Below are 12,831 nucleotides of genomic sequence, written 5' to 3'. Positions count from 1 at the left end.
AAGTATTGCTCCATGTATGCAATCTGCGCTGGATATAGGGGCGGGCATATTGTTGAATGTACTTAAGCAGCTCAACAGGCACCCATCGATCATTGGGGCAATGGGGAAAGGAGATGGAGTGGGGAGCCAAGTATTGCTCCATGTATGCAATCTGCGTCTCATAATATTGGGACGCAAGGGCGAGCGACTTTTTAAAGTTGACTTCACGAGACGAGAGAACATAACAAAGAGCTCGCTCTTGCCCGCCCACGGGGTGGTGGAGAGGAACTCACAGAAGTTGTCAAAGTGGGTAGCCATGTGAATGCAAAGAGATAGTGTGAGCTCGTGCTTGGTTTTTTTTTTCGTACACACCCGGGGCCCACTCAAGTGGGTGGAGCCGATTTCCCCTTCCAACAATTAGCCAATTATCATGGTCGGGCAAGGGCCACGTACCATCGAGCAAGAGCCACGAATTAGGCATCCCCCATGACCACCGCGATGAGTCGAGCGCTGGAACAACGGAGGGGTCTCGTATGGATCCTCCTATCTCAGGTGATCCACCACCCGAGGAGGAGGAGTCACTCGAGTGTTCAAGGGGCAAGAGCCCGAGCAACCAAACACATCAAGCGAGCATAGGTGTCCCTTTATAACATGAGAGAGCTTAGTGGGACTTGAACTCATAACCTAGAGGTTACAAGTCACAAGCTTGACCACTATACTAACTCAGTTGGGATGCTCGTGCTTGGTTTCTATCGTGTGAAAATGAGAAAGAAGGCACCTTTGGCTATTTATAGTTAAAATTTAAAGTTTGGCCTTTTCACACTCGACCGCTAGACAAAAAAATTACAGTTTGTAAAAATATTAAGATTTCAATTAAATAAAGATTGGTCCTGCTACAAAATTACAAGCATGTCATCTAATCTAAAATTGTTCTAATGTCTTCATTTTTTGCCCCTCTTGTGACATTTACTTCATGTTGATCTCAATCTCCTTGTTGACTTGAAAGCTTGTCATTGCCTTCACCTCAATCCTGAAACTCTTGCCCCTCACGTGCATCAAAACAGAGGCTATTTTTCCATATACTCAGTTCATCTTCAAGCTCTTCCACATGCCTACTATGTGTTGGTAGGGCTATGCACCTTGCTCTGCTGAAAATTCAAGGTCCCCCATTTGCCATGATTCTGAGACCATGGTTGTCCCCTCCTTATGCTTCCCAATCTGTAAAAATATAGAAAGTGGCACAATAACCAGAAAGTGTAAGGGTTAACTCTAGACATGCAGTGGAATCAGATATACCTTTCTTCTCACATCAACTTGAAACTTGACTCTTCCACATTGTCAAAGCCCATGATGCTAAAGTGTTGACGTAGGTCTGTTAGGCTCCAATGCTTGCTTGCTGCCACTCGCTCAATCCATCCATTTTGCATCATCACAGCTACCTCAATAGGCATAATTTCTTCTTCTGAGGCTTGAAGTGGGATCCATGTCCTGTGCTTTTACATCCATCTTTGGTAGTGCACACATGTACAAAATAGAGCATGCCTTCAAGAACCTGAAAGACACTGTAGAATCTACTACATTGCACTTGTACACATCACCTTGATGTGACCCCTCATTAACCTCCCAACCCTCTCCTAGTAATCCTTGAATGAGGTCAGACCGTACCTCCTTACAAATATACATTATTTTTATTTGGTGCATTGGCATGGAATTGAACATGTGCACAAAAACATGTAAAGAACAAAACCAATTTAGCTCTACTGACCTAGATGCCTTTGAAAACTTGAGTGATGTCTTGATATCACTTACCATCTTAAACTTTAAGCATAACATGGCCCAAGCATCGGGTTAGGGCCATTCGGGATTGTTAAGAGGGGGGTTGGGGATCTCTTCTAGCTTGTTAAGGGCCATTCGGGATTGTTAAGAGGGGGATTGTTAAGAGGGGGGTTGGGGATCTCTTCTAGCTTGTCAAATAAACCTGGTTTTTTATCTACAAAATATGAGTGAGAAAAGAAAAAGATATTGTTCTGTACAAGATCACTTGGACTTTGAGATACAAACATTGCCTCTCCAATGGATGCATGCATGCATAGCATAGAAAACTCCAGTGAGGCTTTGGAGTGGTTGTTCCTCAACATAATTAGAGGAAAAAATATCTGCAGAGAGACATAAGAAAATGGAGAATCATAAGAAAATTTGAAACAAAAAATCCAATATTAGCATGTTGTTAAAGCTGTGTTTATGTTACACTGACAATTTGAAGGAAGCCTTGGTCGTTGGCCTTGAATGTATAGGTCTCCAAGGGTATACACATGTTGCACTATGGCAACCACTCCTTCCTTCTTAGTATGCTTGAAGCCTTGTAGCCGCCCCTTCCAATGATGTAGCATATTCCTCAGTTTTTTGACGCACTCGATGTGGTCCCTTAGAGCTTGACTGTATGTAGACCCAAGCCCCAACCTTAAGTCTTGTTGGAGCCCAAACTCCATTCTCATCTCTTGTGTTATGCAAGCACAAGCTCTTCCACCTTCTCCCTAGGTCTTCTCACATTACTGGAAGAGGTCATGGTGGTAAGAAAAGAGAAGAAGGGAAAAGAAAAGCTTGTTTTACAACAGAAGAGTGGAGAGGAGAGAAAGTTCAAGGTTTTTAGTGCAGTAATGGAAAGCTAAAAAGAGGGTTAGAGTTTGAGAATAGGCTTCTTCAACTTAGAGTAGACTAAAGAGGGATAGAGTTTCTGCAGCAATGGAGAGGGAGAGAGCTTGAGAGAGAGAGAGAGAGAGAGAGAGAGAGAGAGAGAGAGGGAGAGGGAGAGGGAGAGGGAGATTGAGAGGGAGGGAGCTTGAGAAGGAGGGACAGCTTGAGAGGGATGGAGTTTCTGCAGCAATGGAGAGCTTAGAAAAGGAAGAAAGAGGGAGAGGGAGCTCGAGACTGAGGGAGCTTGACAAGGAGGGAGAGCTTGAGAGGTACGGAGTTTCTGCAGCAATGGAGAGCTTAGAAGAGGAAGAAAGAGGTTCAAAATGAGCTTTCCAAACCTAGAGTATGTTGGGGGGAAGTTTGAGAGAGAAAACACACTTTTTAAAAAAAATTTGAAAACTTTCAATTTTTAAGGTTTTTCATCTGCGCGATTCTAGGTGGGGGGGCCTCTAAGTTTAGGCCCAAGAGGTAGGGGGACAAGAGTAGTAATTAGGCCCCATTAGCAAACCAAAGCCTAGGCCCCCTAGGGTCAAAGAAGTCAAAAATGTACACCCAGCCTCTTCCTATTGGTCCATTCCTAATCAAAAGTTAATCCAAGAGGCCCTCTTTGGTTCCAAAAAATTCCTAATGGTGCCAGGAAGCACCACTGTCTAGAATCCACTCCCGAGTATCCGTTGTGGAGAATCCTCCAACCTTCTCCCTGGTGCCTGAAGAAAATGAAACATCGGTGTCCATCACCTCCAGGTGCACAAAAGCCGGAGTCTTCATGATTGCTGCTGTGAGGGATCTTCACCCGTCTCGGTCTTCCGCTTGGGACACTGCCTCCAATAGTGGCCTTTCTCGCCACAATCATTACAGGTCCTCTCTGCCTTTAGTTTCTCGTGATCAACGAACTTCTTCTCAGAAGACTTCTCCGATGAAGCCTTCCCTTTGCCCGTGTTATGGCCTTTCGACCGTTGGCCAGTTAAGGCCTCCGAACCTTGGCCATGTCCTCTAACGATATCTCCTTCCCAACCTAAAGAACTTTCTGTTGAAGAGCCTGCAGCTTGTTAATATGCTCCCGCATCGTCAAAACGACTTTGCAGGGCTCATAACCCGCATCTATACTTCCAAGGAAATCCTCTTCACTCATGGGCGATACCCTGTTGTAAAGAGAAGCCAAATGCTACCATATACCTCTGTCCAGCGTCATATGCTTTACATGATTGATTACGTGCGGTGTGCAGTTGAGGAAGATAAATGAATGGACCCTGGCGTTGACACAATCCCACAACTGTGCCTGTGTCTCCCAGTCCTTTTTTACGGATCGACGGTAACTCCCCTTCCTCTACTTCTGGCCGTGAAACCCCAACAACGACGAAATCAGCGAGGTCGTAAGACTCCAGAACAGATTCCATCATAACCTTCCATATGCCGTAGTTGTTCCGTCCAACTGACAGTCCACCGGGAACGTGGGGAGTGTAGGGATCTTCACATGCCTCTCGGCCATCTCTAACAGATCTGCCATTGCCGGGATGTACTCTGAAAAAAAGGGTGGGTAGGTGGGAACAAAGAAGAACTTACACCTGCAAGTGGCTGTCCAGCAAATCAGCCCACCGTCCTCTTGCTTCTCCTCTTCCCAAATAGTCCCGTACTGTCTACCAATCAGCAACACAACAGTCCCGCTCTTGCTCACACAAATCCCAAGAACTATCAAGAGCCTATGGCTTTGATACCATGTCAGAATGCGCAGCGGAGATGATGACCAGATCTGGGAACACAAGAGCAAAATGCAATGCAGAAAATAACAGCACAAGAGAGAGAGAGATAGAGGCGTGTAACTCTGCACTATATACACAAAGAAGATCCCAGAATGATACAATATGTGGCAAGGGACTGGGGGGCATTTTATATGGCCCCCCTACAGTAATCGGTGGCCTGCTTCCGATAGAGCCTGAACCTCCACGACCACCCATGAGGACAAGTCGGCCAGCACAACAGAGCAGGGTGTCATCTGGGGGGATCGTGGACCTGAAGCAACACACACAACAAGCAACAGCATGTCCAGATGCAGTCGGCCAGCTTCAGAGGTCCTCCTTCCACCACGGGGCACACCCACGACAAAGGCCCTGGTGTCTACAGAAAGACAGGAGGTGACTTCTAATAATTGTCTCCTTCGACATAGTCCCAAAATCCTTTACCAATCAGGAAATTGGTCATTATGAACTCAGCTTCTCATTGACAATCTGATTGAGTCCATCAAACATGTTTGCCTGCTCTACAATCAAAAATCTGTAAACAGATAGACAATTTTTATATGCAACCTATAACACAGTAATATCTTCTGTGACTGTTGTAGCAGCAGTACTTTAGCACAACCTGTATGTCACCAGATATGACCAGAGTACATGTACATACACCCAATATCAATAATACATGTACATACACCCAATATCAATAATACATGTGCAAACATTGTCTGCACTTTCCAATTGCACTGCAATAACCAGATTTTGACCAAAGACAGTTCTCTAGCCAAAACTTTCCAAAACTATCGAAAATACCTTACAGTGACCGAACGGAGCGAATCTAGCCGCAAAACTTAGTACAAAGTACAAACTACTGTGTACCACACATGCATCTCCGAGCCTGTGAAGATGGCTCCTCAATTGGAGAAGTGTAGTGCTTGGAGCTACCGAGGGGGTGTTATACCTAAACAAGAAGATGAAGAGATAATGAAGCTCTTACTCGTGTACCGCTTCCTTCCTTGCTTGTTCTCGCCTCTTGCTTGCCTCTTTAGCTCTCACACAAATCGAAGCTTTGATACCATAAAGAGAATGCGGGAGGAGGAGAGAGAGAGAGAGAGAGAGAGAGAGAGAGAGAGCTTGAGTTTCTTGCAAGCAAACACACACACACACACACACGAGAGAGTGCAACTGAGAATGGATTTATATTTTTATAAAAAATTGAAGCTATTTTTTTTTTGGAGAGTTGTAGCTTTGTTAGGCTCACATGTCTGGGTTCATGCCTCTAAACTCACATCTACAAGCTCACGTCTATAAGTTCACATGCATGGGCTCACGTATCCAAGTTCACGTCTCTAAGCTCACATCTCTTGGCTCACGTATCCAAGTTCTCTCTAAACACATGTCTCCAAGCTCACGTATACAGGTTCATGTATCCAAGTTCATATATGCAAACTCACACTCGGCTCACGTACTTCCCTTGTATAAAATGCAAGTTCACGCATCTAAGTTCAAGTATATAGACCCACACCTTTTTTGAATGAACTCAGCTCGTGTACTTTTCTTATATAAAATGAGCCTACCTTGGATACAAAAATCTAAGAACTAAGCCTATGACAAGATTGGTATGCAATTATTGGGTAATACGTGTACTTAATCCTCCAATACCTGTACTTAATTGGGTAATACGTGTACTTAATCCTCCAATAATTACGAAAGACATAAATTTTCCCTTTTTGCTAGTATAGATTATATGACAAGATTCCAAAGACATGGGTAGATGTATCCGTGTATAGGTCTTTATATGGTTGGAATAATTGGTCCGTATTATATTATATATACCTACATCTAGACTCAAGTCTCCAAACTCACGTCTGCAAGTTTAAGTGCCCGAACTCACAACTCATGCATCTAGACTCATTGCTCACATATCCAGACTCACGGCTCACATATCCATTCTCATGTCTACTGCAAGACTCATGTGTCCAAAGACTATGGGCTCACATTTCCTACTCGAGAACTGATTTAGCCTAGGTTTTTTATAGTTTTTGTGATTTTTTAAACTTAATAAGATATAATTAATGATCCTAATCTTAAATAATGATTAAAATACAACTAATTAAATGTTTTTCCATTGTTTTTAGATGGTTTTACATGCTTCTACTCTACCATTTTAATAATACATGAATAATTTATGAAAAAAAAATAAAAATAAAAATTAATAATTCCACTCTAATTCAACCTAATGAAGCTCAATACTTATGTTTTCAAACTCCTAATCACAATTGCTAAGCTAATTCTTAGATCAAAACAATGAAATCTAAACCTTTTGGACTCCAATTTCATACAAATCACCAAACAAATAAATGAAATAAAATGCTCTAATGCAAAATAAAGTCCAAATCAAAGTCTGCCTGGCTTTCCGAAAGGTCCCCGTGGAAAGAACATCCTCAACTACTGGAAGTTCTATGTCCCGAACACTACGAGACATCAGAGCATAAGTGACCTGTTCAGCTTCCTCTGACTCACGAACACAAGAACTACCAACCTTAGTACTGGAAAGTTCCTGCCAACTGCTGCCATTTACTGGCAAGCTATCCACCACCTGGTCTCGAAAAGCCCGCTCCTGCAGCGTATCCACACTTGAGTAGCCATTACCAAACTGCCACTCATCACAATCCTGAGGACCTAGGAGAGAGAGTGCTGAAAGCCTGTAGACTCCATTCTCCACTCTGCCTTCCCAAACCACTTGGCCTGTTGCTTTGTCCCGGAGAGCAACAAAATGCTCATCAAACTCCACCCGTACGCCAGTCTTGCAAACCTGATGCACTGATAATAGATGTAAACCAAGTACCGGAACATACAACACTTGGGAGGAATGCTTCCCCCCTCTGCCATCGGGAACATTCTCCATCCTGCCCTCACTGTGAACTGGGATAGTGGACGTATCCCCAGTAAGAATATGACCAGAAAGCCTGCAGAGATCCTGTAAACCGGAACGAGAAGGAGTCATGTGCCTGGAAGCACCACTATCGAGAATCCACTCCCGAGTATCCGTTTTGCGAAGAGTCCTCCAATCTCCTCCCTGCCTGAAGAAAATGAAGCATCGGTGTCCATCACCTCCAAGTGCACAAAAGCCGGAGTCTTCATGATTGCTGAGGAGTCTTCACCCTTCTCGGTCTTCCGCTTGGGACACTGCCTCCAGTAGTGGCCTTTCTCGCCACAATCATTACAGGTCCTCTCTGCCTTCAATTTCTCGCGGTCAGCGTCAGACTTCTTCTCAAAAGACTTCTCCGATGAAGCCTTCCCTTTGCCCGAGTTACGGCCTTTCGACCGTTGGCCAATAAAGGCCTCCGAACCTCCCACCTGAGGAGGGTTCGTGAATCGTTCCTCCTGGTCCAAGACCATGGGCACAAGCTCCTCCCATGTGATGGTGCTGAGCCTGCCACACTGGTAATCAATGACGAGTAAAATACGGAGTACGAAGAGGGCAAGTGTGACAGCAACTTATGGCCATGTCCTCTGACGATATCTCCTTCCCAACCTGAAGAACTTCCTGCTGAAGAGCCTGCAGCTTGTTAATATACTCCCGCATCGTCGACGACTTTGCAGGGCTCATAACCCGCATCTGTACTTCCAAGGAAATCCTCTTCATGGGCGATACCCTGTTGTAGAGTGAGGCCAAATGCTGCCATATACCTCTGGCCAGCGTCATGTGCTTGACATGATTGATTACCTGTGGTGTGCAGTTGAGAAAAATAAACGAACGGACCCTGGCGTTGACACGATCCCACATCTGTGTCTGAGCCTCTCGATCCTTTCGGGTTGACGGTAACTCCCCTTCCTCTACTTCCGATCGTGAAACACCAACAACGCTGAAATCGGCGAGGTCGTAAGACTCCAGAACGAATTCCATCATCACCTTCCATATGCCGTAGTTGCTCCCGTCCAACTAAAGGTCCACCGGGAACGTGGGGAGTGTCGGGATCTTCACATGTCTCTCGGCCATCTCAAACAGATCTGCCATAGCGGGGATGTACTCTGAAAAGGGTGGGTGGGTGGGAACAAAGAAGAACTGATACCTGCAAGTGGCTGTCCAGCAAATCAACCCGCCTTCCTCTTGCTTCTCCTCTTCCCGAACAGTCCAAAACAGTCCACCAATCAGCCACAAAACAACCCCCCTCTTGCTCACACAAATCCCAAGACCTATCTAGAGCCTAGGACTCTGATACCATGTCAGAATACGCAACGGATGATGACCAAATCTAGAAACACGAGCAAAAATGCAGGCAAAAAAACAACACAAGAGAGAGAGAGATGTAGGCGTGTAACTCTGCTCTGATATACACAAGAAGATCTCGAGGAATGATACAAATGAGGTATGGGGGCTGAGGACCTATATATATCCCCCTAGAGGGCAGTCGGCCAGCATAAGGAAAAGCCCACGACTGATAAAAAGGTCCACGACTGCATAAATGCAGTCGGCTAGCAATGTGGTGCCCAAAACTGATCAAAACCAGTCGACCAGTAGCAAGAGTACCCACGACTGATAAACATCCAGTCGGCCAGCACTGTACTGCTCTTGGCACCCTCTGGCAGCCCTCCCAAGCCTCAAAAAAATGGAAAAAAATAGGGGAAAAATGGAAAAACACCTCATAAGGGCGGGCACACCCACAACAAAGGCCCTGGTGTATAAATCTAGACAGGAGATGACTTCTAACAGGTAAAAGATTATATTGCAACCCAAAAAGATTTTCACGTTATTACTGGATTAATCTATCTAGAACCCACCAAAAAATAAGGAAAAACAATATGCCACAAATGAGTTGCTGTATTTAGTGCTAGCTCCCTTTACAAGGGTGACCATAAAACACGAGGACTTATGTGTAAGGGTCACTCCGAACCCCTTGATTCACTTAATCTTACGTCCCCAATGCATAATAAACAGCACATTGGATCAGCCAAAGCTGAGCATAAAAACATTATTAGCTGGGATTAAAGCTAATAATAAAGCTGAGAAGTAAAGTCATAACTGATTAAGTAGATCGATGTAACATCTAATCTGAGATTAAAGTCATAATTAATTGAGCCTATAGCTGAGAGCACCGTATAAAGCCTGAGATTAAATTGATGAGTCATTGAATCAACAGGTGCTTTTGTTCCTGTTTGCAAGCGTCTCCACTCAGGTAGCTGCAGCTATTTGAGCGCAATATAACCTCTCCGCAGGCCCCACAAAAGAATCTCTCAAAAACCACAAGTTTCACCATTTGAGAATTACAACCGGCAAGATTGACCCAAGTTGTGATGTGTGAGAGGTGTTCCACTTGCTGAGCTTGGTCAATCTGACTTGTCCTTCTGGATGCCATGCTCCTGTAAGAAGTGCTCTGCCTCCAATGCAGCCATGCATCCTGGCAAACCAAAGTCTCACATTAAATTGACGAGTCAATTCAGCAAAACAAGCATCTACATAGCATCACACTAAAGAGTACCAGAGACAACTATTAAGAGAGACTACGAGTGCCAAAAATTACATAAGCAAAGAAATTTCAAAAGGAAGATTACCAACATGATTATAAATACCAAGTACACTACATATTGTACGTGTACAGAAAGCTCTGATCAGGACATTCAGTACCCCATTTCTCAATTAAGCACACATGTTTTGTACGGGTTTGTGGTGTTATCATTTATGCTATATTAGAAAAAACGGTACACAGAGGAAGTATACGGGCTGCGTGAACAAGCATTCACAGTGCATGGAAGGGGCCCATGACTGCACACCGAGGTCTAGACATCATGCGCCAATCCATTGTGTGTGCCATACCAAAAGTTCTGTACAGCACAAAACAGACCAGGGGGTTCAAGATGCAGTAGCAAATTCCAAGATCCCACCCTGTACAAGGACACATGATGGCTGAACAGTGCCCAGGTTGCCCATTGGAGAGTACTACTGCTGGTCGTTCAGGCTGAATGCATGACCTGAGAGTTGGGACAGGCCACCCAGGGGGAGAGAGGGAGGGTGGGGTGGGGTGGAAGGGGGTTTTGGGAGGTTGTTGAATAACCCCAAACCACCTGCAAGTCATCCTCTATCTTTGGTTACATGTGTCATGCTAGGCTACACTAGTTATTTGTGGGTTCCTAATCTAAAAAGGGACAATCATATTACCACTTATAGAAACTGTTGGGAAGATGAAGTGTCAGTCTTTCATTCACAAGTTCATCATGCTTACACTAGCATATAATTGAGGAGGTTCTCCTCTCTACCGGCCCCGTCAGAGCATGATGCAGGCCTAATTATCTGCTTGAAGAGCTTCGAAGTTTAGCCCAAAAGCTATACATAGCAAAAAAATGATATAAGCAGGCAAACTTTTGCAGAGGTGGAGGTTCTTCATACAAAACTTTATGGTAATCAGAATGGAACATTCTGTTGATTAACTTTACAAGCAGCCAGTTGTGTGCCATTGCAGCTACTAACCTCCACATTGGGTCCCACGCCCACACAGAAACCTCTCCGTGACAGTGAATACCCGAGGGAGTAAATTGGCATCGGGAAGGCAGCACCCACAAGGCATCTATTGTTAGAAAGCACATGCCACGGCTTTCCAACAATAAACATTTCTTGGGTGAAATTAATTCTGACTAAGTTCTGAAAACTGAGGAGTTTGCAGAGTGCAACCACAACACCTAAATTTAAAAGTTTCATGCCAATTCTAACTATAGGAGCAATGCCATTAAACAGTAACTAAATCCTTTGCTGATATTTCAAAAGATCTAGAGAAATGTCATTGAACATTGGCTGAACCAGCTGTTAATCATCCTCAAAGAATCTACAGCAACGGCATTAAACATTAGTTAAATCATTTGCAAATCTTCCCGAAAAGCTAAGATTTGAAGTTGATTCACATGAGAAATGGTACCATGGGCATGATGCTTCTCACATACCTGTGCCAGCTGATGTTATTGCCTGTCTCCACTTCTTGTCTTGTACATCCCCTGCTGCAAATACCCCCGGGACAGTGGTCTGTGTAGTGCCAGGTTTGGTCACTATATACCCCTCTGCATCAGTCTCTACCTGTCCATCCAAGAACTTTGTGGCCGGCTCATGCCCGATGGCAAAGAAGAGTCCAGAAACATCCACATGTGTGATCTCTCCAGTCAACACATTCTTCACTTTGAGGCCGGCAAGCAAACCTCTGGCATTACCCACGGCTTCTGTAACTACGGAGTTCCAGAGAACTTGGATTTTAGGGTTTTCCAAAACCCTTTTCTGCATGATTTTGCTGGCCCGGAAGGCATCCCTTCTGTGGACGATGTACACTGTGGAGCCATATTTGGTGAGGAAAGCGGCTTCTTCCATGGCAGAGTCACCCCCTCCGATGACAGCCAAGGGTTTGTTTCTGAAGATGGGGGCAGCACCATCGCAGACTGCACAAGCAGATATGCCCTTATTCCAGAAACCATCTTCTTCCTCACCAGCGCCCTTAAATTCCAACCTCTTTGCAACAGCTCCTGTGGCGATGAGTACAGTTTCGGCCTCCACCTCTCTCTCGTCGGTGTAGATCTTGAAGGGACGCTTGGACAGATCTACCCTTTCCACTGTCTCTGAAAAAATTTTGGTGCCGAACCTCACGCTCTGCTGCCTGAACTTGTCAGTTAGGCCAAGCCCTGAAATGCCCTCTGGGAAGCCGGGGAAGTTCTCTACGTCTGTGGTGGTGGTGAGCTGCCCGCCCGCAGCGATGCCGTTGGCCAGCCATCCTTCGAAGAGAATCGGGCTGAGCTCTGCCCGGGCAGCGTAGATGGCTGCCGTGTGGGCGGCCGGCCCGGACCCAATGATGCAGAGAGGGGTTTTGAGCTTTTCATTGTTTAAAACCATGGTGGATATGGCGCTGGAGAGTGGTGAAGAGGCTCCCCTGCAACCAAAAAATGGAGCCCTAACCCTAAGAAACAGTTTGTGACGAGAGAGGATGCTCTGGAAACGCATAAAGTGAATGGGCAACTTTGAATTGAAACCCCTTGTGAAGACGCGGGAAAAGACTCGTTTATATATTGCTGCTTTGTACACAAAATAGTCAATAATAATAATTCCAAGGACCGTTTCACATGAACATTCAAGGGCTTCGAGAAGTGGAGACCATTTGAAGAAGTTTGTTGAATCAACACCCTCAAGCTTGCCATGCCAAGTTCTCTCTCTCTCTCTCTCTCATACACACTTTAGCCTTAAAAGCATGCTTACTTCCAGGGCTGTCCATAAACTTGCTTAACTGGGAGATTCCAATTGAATGTCGGCCTTGTATTACATACATAGATGAGGTGCCCAATAGCCTATTGATAGATTGATACATTAAACAACGGTTCACCTGTATCCTGGAGACTAAGCCTAGCACCTGTCTCTACTGTTGTAGCAACATGCTTATAGTCTTCGAGACCAAACCAT

At 44.9% G+C, this 12,831-nt stretch overlaps 1 protein-coding gene and 1 long non-coding RNA gene across 3 annotated transcripts; both read right to left on the bottom strand.

Moving 5' to 3' along the window:
* Positions 1-828: 828 nt before the first annotated feature.
* LOC147626835 (uncharacterized) lies at positions 829-2,275 on the bottom strand. The gene is made up of 2 exons (XR_015268422.1): positions 1,276-2,275; positions 829-1,197 (listed from the first exon to the last, which is right to left on the bottom strand). It is a non-coding gene; the product is annotated as an uncharacterized LOC147626835 (long non-coding RNA).
* A 7,002-nt stretch (positions 2,276-9,277) lies between these two features.
* On the bottom strand, positions 9,278-12,408 carry LOC147626834 (thioredoxin reductase NTRB-like). 2 transcript variants are annotated; one of them, XR_015268421.1, is made up of 2 exons: positions 10,873-12,403; positions 9,278-9,805 (listed from the first exon to the last, which is right to left on the bottom strand). XR_015268421.1 is itself a non-coding variant. In XM_086815376.1 (2 exons), exons 1-2 carry the CDS (start codon positions 12,376-12,378, stop codon positions 9,735-9,737), a joined length of 1,110 nt encoding a protein of 369 aa, XP_086671502.1. In that variant the 5' UTR covers positions 12,379-12,408; the 3' UTR covers positions 9,278-9,734. The 2 variants fall into 2 exon arrangements, 1 of the variants encoding a protein (XP_086671502.1); XM_086815376.1 differs by having other exon boundaries at positions 11,340-12,408.
* Between the last annotated feature and the right edge of the window lie 423 nt (positions 12,409-12,831).

The sequence above is a fragment of the Cibotium barometz genome, chromosome 21 (assembly GCF_041138505.1).
Source record: "Cibotium barometz isolate CiBa-2024 chromosome 21, ASM4113850v1, whole genome shotgun sequence".
Taxonomy (NCBI): Eukaryota; Viridiplantae; Streptophyta; class Polypodiopsida; order Cyatheales; family Cibotiaceae; genus Cibotium; species Cibotium barometz.
This window is presented reverse-complemented; position numbering and strand designations above follow the sequence as displayed.